The following is a 20,191-nucleotide window of genomic DNA, read 5'->3' as shown; positions in this document are numbered from 1 at the left end:
TTCTATTTATTTTATTCCAATTTTATATTATATTTTTATTTTATGTAATTTAATTCTACTTTATTTTTAAATTTTATTCTATTGTATTTCATTTTATTCTAATTTTATTTTTATTTCATTCTATTTATTTTTATAATATTAAATAGAAATATTTAAGATAGGAAAGGCACCCTGTTTAACAACTCTATATTTATAATATTTTGTTTCCATGGAGAGATGGACTAACAAAATATTTTTTTAATTTTTTAAAAAAAATAATTTTTATTTACATATAGATAACATATACACAACAACACACATACAAAACTGCACATCCCCTCCCCCCTCGGCTGTCTCACCGGCAGCCTCTTTTGGTACTCTTACACGGTAGTGTTATCTGTGGTATATTAATACAGTACTGTATAGTCAATTTTGATAATTACGAACTCTTGACCTATAATTGTAGAAATTAGTCAAATAGCAGTAAAGTTATTTTCTGGCCAGTTATTAAGCAAATCCCTGCAGTTATTACACTAGTGACATGGTCATTAAGCGAATCAGGCCTCCTCGTTGACCTGACCAGTCAGATAAGTCACTAAAAGGGAATCGGGAGACTCCTATCATAAATGCAAGTCTGTTACCAAGGATTTGAATTTTGATCACCTGACCACAGGGGAAAGCCCCAGCAGTCCTAAGTCACTTTTTTCTCACTGATGTCGTAATGTTGAATGGTCACTAAATGAGAAGTGCCTGCACAATATTGTGTATTTGAATATCCTGGGAATATAAAGTTGTGAATGGAAGGGGATTTGTCTGCAGGAAAGGCAAAGGAAAGAGAGATGGGCGAAAAGAAAATACGGAGTATAAATAAAAATAAAACACCTGAAATAAAATAAAATAATAAAAGGAAAAAAGGAATAGAATGGAAAAAAAGAGAGAAATGAAATAATGAAATTGAATAAGATAAAAAAATTAAAAATAGAATAAAAATAAAAACATGACATAATGGAATGGAACAAAAACAGGTTATGTATAATTATATAAAATGTAGAATAACTCAAAACAAAAAGAAACAGAATAAAATGGAATGGATTGAGATGAAATAAAAGGAAACAAAATTTAAAATAAAATAATGACATAAAGTGTAAAATAAAACACTAAAATGGAAAAATAATGAATAGAATAAAATAATGGAACACAATGGAATAAAATAAAAAATGAAATTAGCAGGAATTGTGCAAAATAAATAAAAACAAAACTGAATGGTATACAATATTAAAATAAAATAGTGAAAAAATGAAAATACGAACGTTTCCAATTGTGAGCAGTTTATTTGCACAAAAAGGGACATTTTATTCCCATCCCTTCTCGTACTTCTGAATCTTCCTCATCCTCCCTTACAAAGACATTTACAACACCTTAAAAGGACATTATTTTCCATCCATCAGCAGGTGGAGCTGTGCAAAACAGGTCAGAGCAGCCCAACAAATGGCAGAGGACTACATAAACCATACGCATTTCTCAAGCCCAGGATTTGGGCCATGCCAGGGAATGCTTTTTACAGAGGGAGCGAATGAGTAAGGCTTCCTTGAGATCCACAAATGGTCTGGACACTCACACCCAGCTCTTCGGCACCCCCAAAACAAACCAGCATTGCTGGCTTAAATAAACCGAGGTAGTGTCTTTTTTTCTGATGCAGAAGTCAAATGTGAAAAGCAGAAAAAATGGAAACTTACACAATGTTATGCTTCCTTAAAAAAATTCTCCACCCGCACCAGCTAAAAATTATTTTTAATACTGACATGGGTACTCAGTTTGAGGATGTAACACTAAGCCATTATTTAAAACTTCCAAGAGCGGGCAAAAGACAACGAACTGCGTGTGGTTTCTCTGAAACCATAGGTCGAGGTCAGTTTCTTTTTTGTTCTAAGAGAATAATCTGGGTTTAAGATAAACTTTGATGTGTATCTAAAGCCAAGTTGGCTTAACCAGAATTTGTGATAAATTAGGCTTAAGGAGGATACGGAATGAGTTAAAACACAGCTTGGAGTTGTCTAAATTTTGGTTAGAGCAGCAACCTCTTGTTTAGCATTACACAAAAAGATGGACACACTCAAAAGCAAGATTTCCAAGCTGGTGTTCTGTTGTCCTGAATTAACCAGTTTGGGACAAACTTGGATTAACTTGCCCGTGGATCCTGGATTAGGATCTTAATTCCAATGGGAGCTTGTCTGAATTGTTAGAGTAGAGACCTCTGGTTTAATATTACACAAAATGAGTGGACACATACAAAACAGAAGCCAGATTTCCAGGCTAGCATTGTGCTTGACTTAACCAGTTTGTGACAAACTAAAGTTAGCTTGCATGTTATTTTCACATTGCTCCCAAATTAGCTTAATGATAGTTGGGGCATGTCTGAATTGCAGTTAAGAGTAGCAGCCTCCCATTTAGCATTTCATAAAATATGGACAAATACCTCCCCCCCACCAAAAGGAAAAAGGAGAAAAGAGAGCAAGATTTCTAAGGTAGCTTATGCCTCTGATGCCGGTTTATGCCAAATCTTTGCTTCAAAATCGTTAAATTGACACTGGAGCTTTTCCTGCCCTTTGATGCTGAACCGTGAAGGGAGCTTGTCATAATGGTGGCTAAGCGGCAATTAAGTATCTCAACAGTGCAACACACCAAAGAGGAGAGGCCGGCGGTAGAAAAACCAAGTGCGGCCAAGACGGACCAAGGTTTCTTAGCTTCATGTGACACACACACGTTTGTGTGTGCATATATACATAAATATACATATATACTATATATAGTGTCAGATGAAGCTATATATACACATAATCATCTGAATACATACATATTCATATATGTCACTTCATCTGACGGTATTTATACATATATATGTACACACATGTACATCTACATGTATGTATGTGTATATATATATAGTTTCTCTCTCTCTCTCTGTGTGTGTGTGTGTGTAGGCCCCTTCCCCATTCCCACAATCCAGGATCCGCAGCTAGAATTCCAGCCTTTCCTACCTGCAACAACAGTCCTGCGTCCTCTGTTGGGCCACGCGGGACAGATCGAAACCCCTACACCACTTCACCTTAACCCCCACACCCCAAAAATGTGTCCATTTCAGACCCCGCCAGCCCCCTTCAAAGCTTCTTCAAGCGGCTGTAGTGTTCGCGTTTGCTCTTCTCACCCGCCCAGGTCCGGCTCCGGGTGCGAAAGGTGCGCAGGTCCTCCTTGTAGTCCTTGTGGTGCATGGGGCGGTAGCTCTGGGGCTCGCAGTAGCTCTGGAATGGGAAGGAGGGAGAGAGAACAAGCTTTGGGAGAAAGGCTGAACCAGCATTGGCAAGACCTGCCCACCCCCCCGATGGTGGATTTCACAGCTACCCCAAAGCAAACAAGCACAAACAAACCATCATGGGCTTCCCTCCCCTGACGGTGAGGTGGGAGTGGTGCAAAGTTGAACCCGATGGAAGAGAAATAGGTGTTTCTCGGGGTTGAGCCAACTGGCTCTTGGATGCTCCCTGAGCCAGGGGATTGTCTTACAGACGTCTCGTGACCCAACTAGGGAACATCATCAGTGCCAGAAGGGAATGAGGTTTGTGGAAAGGAGGAAAGGTCTCCTGCGTGAGCAGGACTAGAAGATCTCCAAGGTGCCATCCTACTCTGTTAAGTGGAGGAGGAGGGAAAAAAGGGGTTGGGTAGAAGACCCCCTGTGTTCCTTTCAAATCTGTGATTCTCTTCTGTCCTTCTGAATTCGCACTCTTGTCCCACCAGTGTCGCCTCTCACATTCCACTGTGTGTGTGCGTGAGAGGGAGGCACTTACCTTGCATTTGAGGAAGAAGTCCTTGTAGCCCCCTTTGAGGACGTACAGCTCTGGGTAGTGCAGGGTGGGATACTCGTTGCCCAGACGATCCCTTTCTCTGACGAATCGACACCTGGGAGAGGAGGAGGAGGAAGGGAAGAGGAGGAAGAGGGAGAAGAAGGGAAGAGGAAGGAGGAGGTAAGAGGAGACGAGAAGGAAGAAAAGGAAAAGAGGAGGAAGAGAAGGAGAAGAAAGAGGAAAAAGCAGAAAAAGAGAGTAGATGAGGAAGAGGAAGAATTTGGAGGAAGACAAGGAGGAGGAAGAGGAGGATTTGGCCCCAGGAAGAGGAAGTAAAGAACATTCAGTCACTAAATGAACTGCTGTATTTACTAAAATTTAACCGACACTCATTCTTCAATTAACCAATAGCATAAAAATTAGAAGAGGAAAAAAGAATGAAAAATATGAAAATTAACACACACACACACACACACACACAAAACAGGGAGGCTCTTAGTGCTCCTGGAGCTTGGTGTCTTCCTTGCAGACATCTCATCACCGTACCAGGTAACGGCATCAGGGCAGGTTGGGAAATCAAGTTGGGAGCAGGGAGGGAAGGGACCGAATGAAGACGGACAGACCCACCCTCTCCCTCGGCTCATTCAAAGTCCCAAACCAGCAAGTCCGCAAGGCTGGGGAGCAAGGTCTTTGGGATACTTACATCCGGGGGGCCCGCTCAGAGGAGAACTCGCAGTGGAAAACGACAATGATGCGCTTGTTGCCGGAGGACACTAGGGGTTTTTTCAGCAGGAAGTCTTCCACGTCTTGTTCCATTGGAAGGTTGATGGCTCCCTGGAGAGGACGACAAGTGGACCTTGAGTCAAGCTCCAGCAGAGCTGCCTCAAGCAGGCAGGAGTCGCCTCCTGGTTTTGCTTCACCACAACGTGTGGCGCAAGAAATCCCGGCAACATTGGTTGTGCTTTCAATTGTGATTCCGTCCATCTCTCACACAATTTATCAAACGAATTTCAAATATTAAAAACTACACGGCTGAGAATAGGATCCCGGGCAATCCTCGGGTGTCTGATGCTGACAGAGGCCGATATTTCTGTTGCTGAGTGACAGCGGAGTGAGTGTGGCCCCATTTTACGACCATGCAACCAGTGGAACCCCTGCAGTTGTCCAGTGAGTCTGGCTTCCCTAACTGAATTTGCTTGTCAGGAGGCCACAAAAGGGGATTGTGGGACCCCAGGATGCTTACAAGAGCATCGTAAACACTGGCCAAGCTGCCAATTGTCTTAACTGAGATCGTCTGACTGTAGGTGATGCTGAGGTGGCCCAGTGGGTGGAGTGCAGTACTGCAGGCCACTGAAGCTGACTGCTAGATCTGTAGGTCAGCGGTTCAAATCTCATCACCAGCTCAAAGTTGACTCAGCCTTCCCTCCTTCCGAGGTGGGTAAAATGAGGACCCGGATTGTGGGGGCAATAGGCGGGCTCTGATTTTAAAAAGTGCTGTTGCTGACATGTTGTAAGCCGCCCTGAGTCTAATGAGAAGGGCGGCATTAAAAAATAATCAAATAAATAGACACTGCAATGTTTGTTAAATATGGCTGTTAAGTGGTTTTTTTACAACAAAGAAAGCATACAAATATAATAATAATATAATAATAATATAGAAACATAGAAGACTGACGGCAGAAAAAGACCCCATGGTCCATCTAGTCTGCCCTTATACTATTTCCTGTATTTTATCTTAGGATGGATCTATGTTTATCCCAGGCATGTTTAAATTCAGTTCCTGTGGATTTACCAACCACGTCTGCTGGAAGTTTGTTCCAAGGATCTACTACTCTTTCAGTAAAATAATACTTTCTCACGTTGCCTTTGATCTTTCCCCCAACTAACTTCAGATTGTGTCCCCTTGTTCTTGTGTTCACTTTCCTGTTAAAAACACTTCCCTCCTGAACCCTATTTAACCCTTTAACATATTTAAATGTTTCGATCATGTCCCCCCTTTTCCTTCTGTCTTCCAGACTATACAGATTGAGTTCATTAAGTCTTTCCTGATACGTTTTATACTTAAGACCTTCCACCATTCTTGTAGCCCGTCTTTGGACCCGTTCAATTTTGTCAATATCTTTTTGTAGGTGAGGTCTCCAGAACTGAACACAGTACTCCAAATGTGGTCTCACCAGCGCTCTATATAAGGGGATCACAATCTCCCTCTTCCTGCTTGTTATACCTCTAGCTATGCAGCCAAGCATCCTACTTGCCTTTCCTACTGCCCGACCACACTGCTCACCTATTTTGAGACTGTCAGAAATCACTACCCCTAAATCCTTCTCTTCTGAAGTTTTTGCTAACACAGAACAGCCAATGCAATACTCAGATTGAGGATTCCTTTTCCCCAAGTGCATTATTTTACATTTGGAAACATTAAACTGCAGTTTCCATTGCTTTGACCATTTATCTAGTAACGCTAAATCATTTACCATATTACAGACCCCTCCAGGAATATCAACCCTATTGCACACTTTAGAGTCATCGGCAAATAGGCAAACCTTCCCTACCAAACCTTCCCCTATGTCACTCACAAACATATTAAAAAGAATAGGACCCAGAACAGACCCTTGTGGCACACCGCTTGTAACCTGTCTCTGCTCAGAATACTCGCCATTAACAATAACTCTCTGATGTCTATGCTTCAGCCAGCTTGAAATCCACTGAACTATCCAGGGATTAAGTCCAATCTTCACTAATTTATCTATCAGCTCTTTATGTGGAACCGTATCAAAGGCTTTGCTGAAGTCCAGATAGGCAATATCCACGGCACCACCTTGATCCAACACCTTTGTGACATAGTCAAAGAACTCAATGAGATTAGTCTGACACGATTTGCCTTCAGTAAAGCCATGCTGATTTGGGTCCAATAAGTTATTGTTTTTTAGGTGCTGATTTATCCTCTTTTTGAGTAGAGTCTCCATCATTTTAACTACAACTGATGTCAAGCTAACTGGCCTGTAGTTTCCAGCTTCTTCTCTACTGCCCTTCTTGTGGATAGGCACAACACTGGCCATTCTCCAATCCTCAGGAACATCTCCTGTTAACAGGGATTGGTTAAACAAATCAGTCAGGGGGGTAGCAATGACAGATCTGAGTTCTTTAAGAACTCTGGGATGGATGCCATCTGGACCCATTGCCTTATTTATCTTTAATCTTTCAAGTTCTTCTAAGACATCGGCTTCTAAGATCACTGGAGCTGAATCCGTACAGCTGGAAGCAATGCTATATCCCTCTATAGTATTATTTTGTAAGGTGTCCTTTGAGAAAACTGAACAGAAGTAGCTATTGAAATGGTCAGCGATCTCCTTATTCCCATTAATGCATGTATTATTCCCGGTACTAAGCTTTGTGATGCTGCAGTTTTTCTTCTTCCTATCACTAATATATCTGAAGAAGGTTTTATCCCCCTTCTTTACAGATTTTGCTATTTCTTCCTCTTTTGAGGCTTTAGCAGCATATATTATCTGTTTCGCCTCCTTCTGTCTCATTTTATACACCTCTCTATCTAATAAATATAATTTATTAGATTTGTATGCCGCCCCTCTCCAAAGACTCAGGGCGGCAAAGCCGTAAAATGGGACGAAATTTAAAACAAATCACAAGAATCACAGTCAATCTAGAAGGGACCTCAGAGGTCATCTAGTCCAACCCCGTTAAAGTAGGAGACCCTTATGGAATCATAAAGAGTTGGAAAGGACTTTGGAGGCCATCTAGTCCAACCCCCTGCTCAAGCAGCAGACCGGCTGCCATTTCAGGCAGATGGCTCTCCAACCTTTTCCTAAAAACAAGTGATGGAGCATCCGAAACTCCTGGCAACAATCCCTCCCACCAATCTTCGCCTGAACCATCTTGCTCGGCCTCTGCTATGGATGTAAGTTGAAGTCTTGGCTGGGTTACTACGTCCAATGACTTCATTTGGGACAAAGTAACTGAGCTGGGCAGCCACGTCCGTCTTTCTGAGACTTGAGGGGCTTATCAGAGCATCTTCACTTCTGCTCTTCTGGGACAATACAACTTTTAAGGATCTGGCACAACTTTTGCCACACTGACAGCTGGATCACAGCTGGCCGTGAGGGAGACACCCTCCCCTCCCCATGGCAGCAGAGGCTCAACCTTGATGAGGGTCCTTCCCCCCTCTGTACCTTGATGTGACCCCCGTCGTACTCGTAGGGGAACCTGCAATCGATGATCACACACTGCGTGATGAAGACGGAGAAGTTGCCATTCAGGATGGCGACAACCTGAAAAAAATAAAAATAAAAATAAATACATGAACCAACAAATAAATGGGGTGAGAATTCAGTATGAGCACTTTGAAAAATGAATTAAACTTAGAACGAAAGAGCTGGAAGGGACCTTGAAGTCATCCAGTCCATCCCCCTGCTCCACCAGGAAAGTGTTACGGAATCACATAATGACAAAGTTGGAAGGGACCTTTGGAGGTCATCCAGTCCAACTGTCCTGTGATGAAGCGCCCATAAGTTCCGGTGGCAAGCTGTTCCTCAGGTTTATTGTTCCCACTGTCAGGAAAATTCTAGGTCGAATCTCTCTGTGACCAATTTTCTTATCTGGCCTTTGGGTGTTTTGGAAAATGGGTTTTCCCTCTCTTCCCTGAGTGACAGCACTCAAATATCGGAACACTGGTATCATGCAATTAATTTAAGAAATTCAAGCAATTAGCTAAAATGAACGCAGATGGATCTGGGAAATCTCTGCTTCTTTTTACGTCCCAGAAAGCTTTCCATTCCCGACAGAAAAACAGATTCCTCGAATCCCGAGGGAGTTGACTTACTATTTCTGGATCGATGTATTTCAAATCCTGATGCTTGCCATCAACGGTGTGGAAGAGGTAACACTGCAGAGACATGACAAAAAAGTGGTTGCTTTGAGGGAGACAGCCACCACAACCACCCTGTCTGGCGCAGTAGAAGAGAAGCCAGTAATTAACTTGGAGAAGTCCAGAGGTTAGAGAGGAAGAGGAGGGATTACCTTTGAAAAATCTCCAATGAGGTCTCTTTGGTCCCGATCCAACACATTGCCTATCTCCAAAGGGGAAGAGCAGGAGGGACTCTACCGGAGGGAAAAATAAGAAATAATAAGAAATAAGACAGAGGAAGAGGAAAAAGGGAGAGAAAGACGAGAAAAATAAGAAAGAGGAACAAAAATAGAGGGAAGTAGTATGAAATATAGAAGGAAAGCAGATGGGAGATAAAAGGATGAAAGGTGCAAATTTAGGGTTTTTGTTTATGGCATTTTGGACAGAAATGTATAATTTATGTATATTTTGATACTATGGTATAGGTATGGATATTGTATGTAAAGATGGTAAAAGAATAAAAAAATATTTTTTTAAAAAGAAACCAACCCTATGGCCTATAGCAGTGATAGCGAATCTTTTTTCCTTAGGGTGCCAAAAGTGCATGCGCTTACACTATCACACCTGTGTTGAGTGCCCACACCCACAATTCAATGCCTGGAGAGGGCGGAAATTGCCTCCTTTGCCCATCCCCCGGAGGCCCTGGAGGGGAGGGGCAGAAACAGGCCATTTCCCAATTTCTGGCGGGTCAGGTGGGCCCGATTCTTCACCCTTTCTTGGAGCATTGGGGAGGACAAAAGCGCCCTCCTCCCCCGTCCCCCCCCTGGAAGCCAAAAACGCCTTCCCAGAGCCTTTGTGCGAGATGAAAATCAGCCGGCCGATGGGCACATGCTGCTGGAGCTGAGCTAGGGCTCACATGCCGGCAGAGATGACTCCGGATGCTGCCTGTGGCCACCTGTGCCGTAGGTTCACCATCACTGGCCTGTAGCAATTCCGACAAAGGGTTCTCCATTTTCTTCTTTAAAAGGTTTTTTAACCCTTTAAACCTCTAAAAACAAGCCATCCCATCGATTGTTATCAATGTCAGTGCTACATCGCTTCTCTCTCCAAGTAATTTCCACCTGTTGCTCCTTGTCCTTCCTTCAGGTTCTTTGGAGAATCGCTTGACCCCCTCCCCTCAATATTGGAAGAGGCCCTCACCTCTCCCCTAGTCCGTCTCTTCACGAAACTAGACATCCCCAATTCCTGCAACCGTCCTTCTCATGTCTTCACAAGCCCCCTGGCCACCTTTGTTGCTCTTCTCTGGCTGATGCCCCCCAAGATGCTTCTGAGATACAAGAAAGCAGCAGCTTCCATCCCTGCATCCAGCCCTCTGGTTAATCGCGCGCTGTCGGCTTACTAACCACGGCCTTTTCAGCATCTCCCATGTGGATATTTCTCCTCCGTTTGCAGAAAGCCGTGACGCTCTCGTCCACGGCCTTCTTCGTTCTTTTCACCACGGCCGTCTTGCCCTGGTTGCGACTTGTGTTGCTCAGTTTGTGCTGCTGGCTCTGGGTGGAAGCCAAAATGGGGTGGGGGGTGAGGGAGTGAGGGGAGAAGGTATTACAGGTGAGTAAAAGGGATCCTGTTGGCCTTTTATGCCTTGTAAGGGACGATGGACACTATCCCAAGACAAATAATGACCCCAAAATTCAAAAGTGGGGGGAGGTGGAAGGGGAGGGGGGAGGGAAAAGCAGAGCCCACCATTTACAAATACTCAGGATCTCAGTCCCCAAGATGAGACAATTGTGGATATCAACACACATACCCAAAAAGGTCAAAGGGAATATTTAATTGTGGATATCAATGCACACACACACACACACAAAGGGAAGAGATTTAAACAGGGGTGGACAAAGCTTGAACCCTGCAAAGGAACACAAGACACTGGAGCAAGGTGTTGTGTTCCAAAGGCAAGGTCACCCACACATTGTGCCCGACAAAAAACTGTGGGCGTCCCTTCCAAGCTCTGAGTAGCAGTCTCTTCTGGTGGCCTTAAAGCCTCCTCTGAACTGCCCCAGGCAGAGCAGAAGCCAGCAGGATGAGGGAGCTGGGAGGGAGCTGGGAGGGCTTCTAGTCCAACCCCCAGCTCGAGCAGGAAATCATTACAGAAAGACAGAGTTGGAAGGGACCTTGGAGGTCATCCGGTTCATCCTCCTGGTCGAGCAGGAGACCCTTACAGAATCACAGAATAACAAGGTTGGTGGACACGTGGCAGGCCTTCTAGTCCATCTCCTTGACTGAGCGAGAGATCATTATGGAATGACAGAATAACAGAGTAGGATACGACCTCAGAGGTCATGTAGTCCAACCTTCTGCTCCAGGAGGAGAACATTACAGAATCACAGGATCAAAGGGGACCTTGGGAGAACATCCAGTCCAATCCGCTGCTAAACCAGCGCAGCCTGAACAAAAATTCCCTAAAATATGGAGGGGGGGGGGTTTACTTTAAAGCAAGCTTTAAAACCCCAAACTTACCTCTGGGTCCTCACTCTTAGCGACCACCAGAGGAGCGGTCCAAAGGCACGACATGTCGGAAACTGTCTCGTTGTCACTCTGGAGACAAAATCGGTGGGGGAGGGGGAAGAAACCATGCCAGGAATTATAAAAATGTATTTTATGAAGCTTCTTGTTCATTCTTTTCTTGCTGATTCAGGATTGCAGTTCTATATAGGTAGTCCTCAACTTATGATGACCATTGAATCCAAAATTTAGAATGCTAAGCGAGACAGTTGTCGAGTTTTACCCCATTTCAACAGCTTTCTTGACACTGGCATTAAGTGAATTCACACGGTTGGAAACATGATTGGTTCAGTGAAACTGGTTTAACTGTCTGATGTTGGATGGTCGTAAATGGGGATTGTCCGATCTCCTGGGGCACTGCGACCATCGTAAATGACACAGTTGCCAAAGGTCTGAATTTGGATGATGTGTCTATGCGATAGTCATTAAGTACGTGAAAAATGAGTCATCAGTCGCTTTTTTTCAGTGCCATTATGATCTTAAAAGAATTACTAAACGAACTTTATTTATTACATATAGAAGAAAAAGAGGAAGAAGGAAGACTACAGCAGAAGGAAGAGGAGAACGAAGAAGAGGGTTTGGTCAGTAAACAAACTGTTGTTAAGTCAGGGACCGCCTGTATTTATTAAATATATACAGCAGTCATCTCGCAATTAACCAATGGCATCAAAACAAGGAGAAACCAACATGAAAGATGTGAAAATTAACAGTTGAGTTGTTTAGATGTTTCATCGCCAAACTAGGTAACAACATCAGGACAGATTGGGAAATGGAGTCAAGGAGGAAGGGGAGCGGGAAAGAACAGACCGAATTAAAAACCAAAAAGACTTTCCAGGTTGTGAAAAACTTACATTTTTGGAAATATTATACCAATAAGAAATATTTGTCTCTTTTTGGGTGGGAGGGGTAAATAAGCCCCAGCATCGCAAGGTAACATTAGCAGAGAGAGCCAAACCATTGTTCCCATTGCAAGAATTCCAGAGGAAAGTTCTGGTGACGGAATCTTTTTGTCAAAAACGACCTCACAGCTATGACAAAGGGTTTTTTTTTAAAAAATCTCTAGAATTTTGCTCTGGAATTCCTGCTATGGTAAAACGCTTGGCCCTTGTTATTTTTTAAAAATAAACATTATATTTGCAATAATGCAAGGAAGCCAATTATTTTGAACTCTCCCTTGGGAAGAAGCTAGCCATACTGTAACTAGCAAGAAGTAAGCATGACACTTACAGTGCTGTCCGGGTCATCCATCATCTCTAAAAAGCCATCGTCATTTTCCGTTTCTGTCATTTGTTGGGATAGCAGGCGTGGGATGTCGGTTCCGGTATTGTTTTCAATATTTTGACTGCTGGAGAACTAAAGCAAAAGATATTTTCTTGTTTATACACATTGAATTGAGATTAAGACTCTGAAAGTAAAGACATTACAGTGGGGTAGAGATTGGTCTCAAGCCTCTTTTTTCAGTCCCACTGTTAACTTTGAATGGTCACTAAACAAGCACTTTCTGGGACAGCCCGCCAGAGGTTCTTTCAATAAATAAATATAAGTCAAATAAGTTAAATACCCTAAGTACTGTGCTTGTGTCCCGCCTCACTTCCGAAGGGTCCTTTTTGTTGTCTGGAGAAGAAAGGTGCAGATAGACACGAGAGGCAGGGCGATTTGGTATCTTGAACTCAAAGTGCTCCTTGTGAGGAAAAAAAGGGGATAAAGCACCATTTTTTAACAAAACGACCGCTTGCGTGGAACAGACAAAGATTTTTTCTTATTTATCACCATTGATCTAGATGGCAAAATAAAACACTATTCAAGCTAGGTGACATAAATTGTTTCCTGAACGCCATGAAGGACACTTGACAGGCTTGAACCCTGGGCCTTATCTAGCAAATTGAAATTCAAAGGGTGGGGAAAAAAATAAAGGAATTAAATGGAATAGAGAGAAAGGGACGGGACAGGACAGGACAGCTTCATTGTCATTTTGAAGGTACACTAATTGGTATACATTAAAAATGAAATTTCGATGCATACAGCTCTTAAAAGGGTCACCACCTCCAATTTTACACTACACAAACATATGTACCTACCCATATATACAGGGTGCATTCCAAAAGTAATGCAATTTTTTTTAAAAAAGCAATTTATTGAACAGATTTGTGTAAACACTTAAAATTCTTCAAAGTACTGTCCTTGGGCCTCTACACATTTTTTCCAGCGACTCTGCCATGACCGGTACGTGCCCTGGAAGGCGTCTTCGGGGACCTCTTGCAAGGTCTTTGTCACGGCTGATTGGATCTCTTCTATGGACGAAAAATGCGCCTTGCCATGAGTCCGCAAGTTCCTGACCAAACACTAGGTGCCAACACTGCCACACCCACCCCTATAGACGTTGCTCCAGCAGACTTCTTTTTGTTTCCTCGGATTAAGGCAGCCCTGAAAGGAACCCATAGAAGAGATCCAATCAGCCGTGACAAAGACCTTGCGAGAGGTCCCCGAAGACGCCTTCCAGGGCACGTACCGGTCATGGCAGAGTCGCTGGAAAAAATGTGTAGAGGCCCAAGGACAGTACTTTGAAGAATTTTAAGTATTTGTGCAAATCTGTTCAATAAATTAACTTTTTTTTAAAAAAAATTGCATTAATTTTGGAACATACCCTGTATGATACAGGGAAAGCTTCTACACTTAGCCAAGAAAAACCAATGCGCAGGGATGGGATAGGGAGGAGGAACTCAAAAGGAAGAACTGGGAAAGGGATTTTGGAGTCCTTGCAGACCAGTCATTTAAACAGGAGCCGGCTGTGTGTTGCAGCCACCAAAAAAGTCAACACAACAATCCTCGGCTGTATTAACAGAGCGATAGAATCAAGATCACGTGAATTAACAGTAATTATAATGCCTTGGTAAAACCAGACTTGGAATATTATATCTAGTTTGATCACCATAGTATAAAAATATGTTGAGATTCTAGAAAGAGTGCAGAGAATGATCAACAAACATGATAAGGGGGCTGGAGACTAAAACATATGAAGAGCAGTTGCTGGAATCGGGTATGTCTAGTTTAATGAAAAGATGGACCAGAGAAGACATGATTAGCAGCGTTCCAATATTTAGGGGCTACCCCAAAGAGGAGGTCCACTTATTCTCCAAAGCACCTAAAGGCAGGAGAGAAGTTGTGGGTGCTTCATTATTGGAGGTTTTTAAGAAAAGACTGGACAACCATTTGTATGAAATGGAATAGGGTCTCCTGCTTAAGCAGAGGGTTGGACTAGATGACCTCCAAGGTCCTCTCCAACTCTTTTATTCTATCCTCAAAACAATTCTGAACTCTAAGTCCAATCTGTCAAATTCTAACAGCAAAATTGGCCAGGTTTCAGCAGTGCTTTTCACTGTGAGGAAGGATCTCTGCTTTTCTGTCACTGAGACAAAAATGTGAAATTAAAAGCCTGGGGGATGGGGGGGGCAATCTTATATCGGAACACCTGAGGTTGAATTTGTGGCACTTTCTCCATCGGAATCCCTGAAAAACCAAACTCACATTTTCTTTTTCTTCGGAATCGAGAACTTGGAGAACGTCACAATCTGCGTGATCCAAGTGGTTCCCCTTCAGTGCAGGGCTACAACCCAGAAGGTGGTGCTAAAATTTTTAAAAAATGAGAAAAACAATCTGCAAGTCATGTGGGGGACAGTTTTTATCACACACACCCACATACCCAGAGAAAAAACATAAATTAAATTGAATGAATTGTGTATCGTGTGGCAATGCAGAGATTTGTAGAACGCATGTAAACCTGACTTGAAGCCACAGAGGATGGATTTAAAACCGATTAGAGACATTAATGTTTGAAATTAGAAACAAAACAAAAGAAAGCAGTATATTGCATGTCTGAAATGGTGCAAGTCTCCAAGCTGAGCAGAGGGTTGGACTAGAAGACCTCCAAGGTCCCTTTTATGGAGGAGGAAACTGCCTAAGCAGGGGATTGGAATTACATTACATGGCCTCCAAGGTCCCTTTCAACATTGTTATTCTGAAGGAACTCAACTCTCCCAGCCCCCTACTATGCAAAAACCTTTTGTTCTCAAATTTCAAGCATTCTAGACCCTCTGAGAGGCAGATAAAGGGATTTTCTAAGCCTTATCTATAACACCTATAATCTCACAGAGGTCTGAGTAATTCAAAATGACATTAAGAAAAGAGAGAAGTAGTATTGACACAAGAGACTGTTCCTCAACTGAACTTACCGGGAGGGAGTGCATTCTTCTCATGGGCAGGCAAAAACTGCAAAGGAGAACAAGACCTTTAAATAAAGCTAAATTTACAATACCAAATCCAATCTGCATTGACAACAACAAAAAAAAGGATTAACAATTCTAATTTTTCACTCTAACCCTAATCCAATCAGCAAAATCAAGGCTGAAGCTCTCCCAAACCTGAAAAGGGTGATATCACACCTTGACCTGAGCCACAGTATGGGTCATGGTAAATATGCAAAGCACTTCCTGTTCCAGGCTGATAACAGAATAGAATAGAATAGAATAGAATTTTTATTGGCCAAGTATATTGGACACACAAGGAATTTGTCCTGGTGCAGATGCTCTCAACGTACATAAAATAAAATATACATTTGTCAAGAATCATGTGGTACAACACTTAATGATTGTCATAGGGGTCAAATAAGCAATGAAGAAGCAATATTAATAAAAATCTTATAAAGTCTTATCCTGTCTCCCACCACCCACCCAGTTCTGATGAAGGCTTCTTTGTGTATAATAAACCCTTCAGCAAATGTGAAGAGGGAAGAGGCAGGTTTTTAAGGCCACAATTATTTTGCCTTTGAGGGCAAAATTCCTTGCAGTTCACATCCAACTGCAGTCAGGAGTAAAACTCAAAATTGACCTAATTGCGGGGGTGGGGGGTGTGGGTGTTAGAGAGGAAATCCATCCCTGGAAGTTTTGAAGGAGAGAAAGGACAGCCATTTGAAGGGGGAGGAATGGTTTCTTGTCTAAACAGGGATTGGAATAGAAGACCTCCAAGGTCTCTTCCACTTCTGTTATTCTGTTAACTCATCCCCTTTATTAAGGGGGGAAAAGCAGGAGGAGGAGGAAACCCTAACAAGGCCTCAGATATCAGTAATAGTAGAATTCTTTTTAAAAACTCATTCCACAGCTCTGAAGAACAGGATCTCTGAGATGCCCCAACTGACTCACAGCTTTGTATTTGAAGCAGATTTTCTGCTTAACAAAGGCTTCTCAGCCTGCCTCTTTCCTGCTGACCTCATGTAGTTTTAAGATAATCCACCATATTAGCATTTTTTATCACCTATTACCTTTCTTCAAGGTCGTTCATGCCAAACAGGACAGGGGAATCCATGCAGCACCCTGCAGAAGATATAAATTTATATACATACACACACACACACACACACACACAAAAATACATATGTGTGTGTGAGAGAGAGACATATTTTTGCTGAATTGAAAATGAAGGGAGACTAGTATATTTCAAGGTTGTTTCCTCTCATCAGCTAGCCATACCGTCACTGGGATTTGATTCTGCATACTTTGCCTTGTAAGGCAGAGAATTAACCTTTAGGCCACAGGATCTCATCCTTTCAGCTTTGTATATCTTGTTTGCATAGCCGGGATGGCGCAGCAGATAGAGTGCTATACTGCAGGCCATGGAAGCTGACTGCTAGATCTGAAGTTCAGCGGTTCAAATCTCACCACTGGATCAAGGTTGACTCAGCCTTCCATCCTTCCGAGGTGGGTAAAATGAGGACCCAGATTGTGGGGGCAATATGCTGGCTCTGTTAAAAAGTGCTATTGCTAACATGTTGTAAGCCGCCCTGAGTCTAAGGAGAAGGGCGGCATAAAAATTGAATAAATAAATATTATATAGTGAGTAAAGCAGAATAAACAGCAGAGTTTATATGTTCTTTGCATATTACAACTATTTGAGGAAAGCAGAATACATAAACAGAACCAGTTAGGTATGCCAGATTAGAAAATCCTAAAGACCTTTTTACTTATATTGCTAGGGAAGATACCTTCCTCCACTACATTTTAGCTGGGGAACACAACATGGCTTCCTTCTAAGATTAAATTTGATGGTGAAGTTTGAGCTCCATTCATAATTCTAGTGTCTGAGCAGTTAAAACTCCTAAATATGATCCTTGGCTCCATTAGTTGAGAAAGATACAGGGAGCAATACAGGGGAATTTATCAAGTCAGGATAAGAATGGGCTCAGGAATTCCAGGCATCATCATCCACAGCCATCTTCTGAAGCAGGAAAAGGCTGGAAAACTCTCTGTTGTGGCCTCACCATGCAGACACAAACCTGAATCGGTAGAATCAGAAGACGACATCTTCTTCAGATTGACATTCTTGACTTCCAACATCTGCACCAAGGATTCAGTTGAGCTGTAAAGATTCAAAGACAGGGCTGTCATCTCTTGCCTTTTAATAAATAGAATTAAATGGGGAGAGGGAAACACTCCTACACCAAGTTTGGAACGTTTTATGGTGGGTTTGCAAAGGATTGAATAATCAGCTATTTTGGTCTAGGGATTGAGGCACCAGGCTGTAAAGCAGGAGATATGAGAGTATATCTTTGTGAATATACACACACACATGCGCACACACAAGTGTATACATATATGCATATGCACTCATGTATATACACACAAACACTTATATACACATATCCACAACCTATGTACACATTTATCCACACAATACACATTCATCTGAGAAATCCATATGTATAAATGTGCAGATACACTTATAGACATATAGACATAACACATACACACACCTCATACAGACACACATGCTTATTCTGCACAAATATAAAAATACGAAATGCCTTTCCCATCGTCTTCTTTCCTCCATAAAAACAATCTTATAAGGCAGATCGGGCTGAAGGGGGATACGATACCAGCCTTCAATCCGCCAAAACCAAATACCGGGCCTTTCGGAGGCCGGCAAAAGCAGCCCACCGCGGGGGCTCGACTACATGCACTCGACTGTCTTTCGCCACTCCGTGATCGGGGAATGTGGAGTGAGTTCAGGGGAGAAATGTAGGCTTAGGGCCTCGTAGTATCCCAGTAGTGGCGACGGCTGAGGGAAATGCGAATCCCCCCTGCACACACACAAAATGCAAGACGGTTCAAGGCTCGCATCGGTCTCCTGAGGCCGAGTATCGCTCCCGGTTCCGTTCAGTCCGGTTTACCCCGCAGTGTCGAGGCTTCTGCGGCGGGTGAGGGGTCCCTCGGAGTCCCCAAGGAGCAGGCGGCGACGGTGCGAGTGATGCCGTCTGAAGGCGGGCTCCATGAGGAAATTGTGCCTCTCCGGCCACCGTCGAGAAAACGAACAGCGTCTCGCGAAACCCCAATGAGGCGAAGACCCTCCGCGCAGCCCCCACTTTACCACCTCGCACCGGGTCCCGCCCACCAACCGAGCCCGTCCTCCTCCCGCCAAAAGTGATGCCCGCCAATGGAAAAGTGGCCCGCCTACTACGCTCAGCGAGGACCCCGACCAATCGGTGTGAGGGCCTTCTTTAGGGGGAACCAATCAGAGACAGAGAAAGACGCTCCTCCTCCTCCTGCTGCTGCTGTGACACGACACTCCAGGGAGGGGGAAGAGGAAGAACCGTTCTGGCCAGCCAATAGGAGATGAGAGGCTATAGAGATAGGAAAATTGAGAAGGGTGCCCGCTGTGTAAAAAATGAGAGAGTGCTAGAGCAGGGGTAAGGAAACTTGGCTCTTCTATGACTTATGAACTTCAACTCCCATAATTCCTGAGCCAATCATGCTAGCTCAGGAATTCTGGGAGTTGAAGTCCACATACCACGGAAGAGCCAACTTTGCCTACCCCTGTCCTAGAGGAGGGGGAAGAGCTCTTGCAGGGAGCCATTGGGAGAGTTGAAGCCACGCCTCCCTCAACACTATAAATTACAGAGATCTTCAAACTTGGCAACTTCGTGGACTTCAATTCCCAGAATCCCCCAGCCAGCATAGCTTATGGTTTTAGTTGTTCTTATGGTTTTAATTAGATGTTGGCCCCCTGGGGTCTGGATGGGTGTCAACAAACTCAACCCTGATAAGACGGAGTGGCTGTGGGTCTTGCTTCCCAAGGACTATTCCATCTGTCCGTCCATTACCCTGGGGGGGGGATCACTAACCCCCTCAGAGAGGGTCTGCAACTTGGCCATCCTCCTCGATCCACAGCTCACATTAGAGAACCATCTTTCAGCTGTGGCGAGGGGGGCGTTTGCCCAGGTTCACCTGGTGCACCAGTTGTGGCCCTATCTGGACCGGGACTCATTGCTCACAGTCACTCATGCCCTCATCACCTCCAGGTTCGACTACTGCAACACTCTCTACATGGGGCTACCTTTGAAAAGTGTTCGGAAACTTCAGATCGTGCAGAATGCGGCCGCGAGAGCTATCGGGCTTCCAAGATCTGCCCACGTTTTGCCAACTCTCCGCGGCCTGCACTGGGATTCGTGCGGTAGAAGGGGGTTCCGGAGGTATTCTGGTACAATGCCATGAAGGGCTTTAAAGGTCATTATCATGACCGGAAACCGATCGGCAGCCAGTGCAGGCCACTTATATTGGATTTGTACTTTGTATATTGTATTGCTGTTGTTGTGAGCCACCCCGAGTCTTCGGAGAGGGGCATATTGGAAATCTAATAAAACTAAACTAAACGTGACGTAGGACTGTGATTTGAATCTGTTTGATTGATTTTTAATACTGTATATCGGGTTTTTAGTTTATGTAGTTTTTAATTAATTAGATTTGTCTTTGTATTTACTGTTTTATATTATTGTATATGCTGTGAGCAACCCTGGGTCTTTGGAGAGGGGCAGCATACAAATCTAAATTAATAATGATGATGATGATGATGATACTCATATAAACAAACAGATACAGATAGTCCTCAATTTATGACTGCAAGTAAG

The 20,191-nt window shown here is 43.4% G+C and overlaps 1 protein-coding gene across 1 annotated transcript; it reads right to left on the bottom strand.

The window, feature by feature from the left end:
• Window positions 1-1,290: 1,290 nt before the first annotated feature.
• LOC139154542 (M-phase inducer phosphatase 1-like) lies at window positions 1,291-18,694 on the bottom strand. The gene is made up of 15 exons (XM_070729249.1): window positions 18,458-18,694; window positions 17,564-17,646; window positions 16,553-16,604; window positions 15,468-15,504; window positions 14,764-14,862; window positions 12,800-12,919; window positions 12,466-12,591; window positions 11,194-11,271; window positions 10,080-10,226; window positions 8,850-8,930; window positions 8,653-8,715; window positions 8,003-8,101; window positions 4,519-4,649; window positions 3,819-3,930; window positions 1,291-3,278 (listed from the first exon to the last, which is right to left on the bottom strand). Exons 1-15 carry the CDS (start codon window positions 18,556-18,558, stop codon window positions 3,138-3,140), a joined length of 1,470 nt encoding a protein of 489 aa, XP_070585350.1. The 5' UTR covers window positions 18,559-18,694; the 3' UTR covers window positions 1,291-3,137.
• Between the last annotated feature and the right edge of the window lie 1,497 nt (window positions 18,695-20,191).

The sequence above is a fragment of the Erythrolamprus reginae genome, chromosome Z (assembly GCF_031021105.1).
Source record: "Erythrolamprus reginae isolate rEryReg1 chromosome Z, rEryReg1.hap1, whole genome shotgun sequence".
NCBI lineage: Eukaryota > Metazoa > Chordata > Lepidosauria > Squamata > Dipsadidae > Erythrolamprus > Erythrolamprus reginae.
Note: the sequence above shows the minus strand (reverse complement) of the source record. Positions and strands in the feature narration are given on the sequence as shown.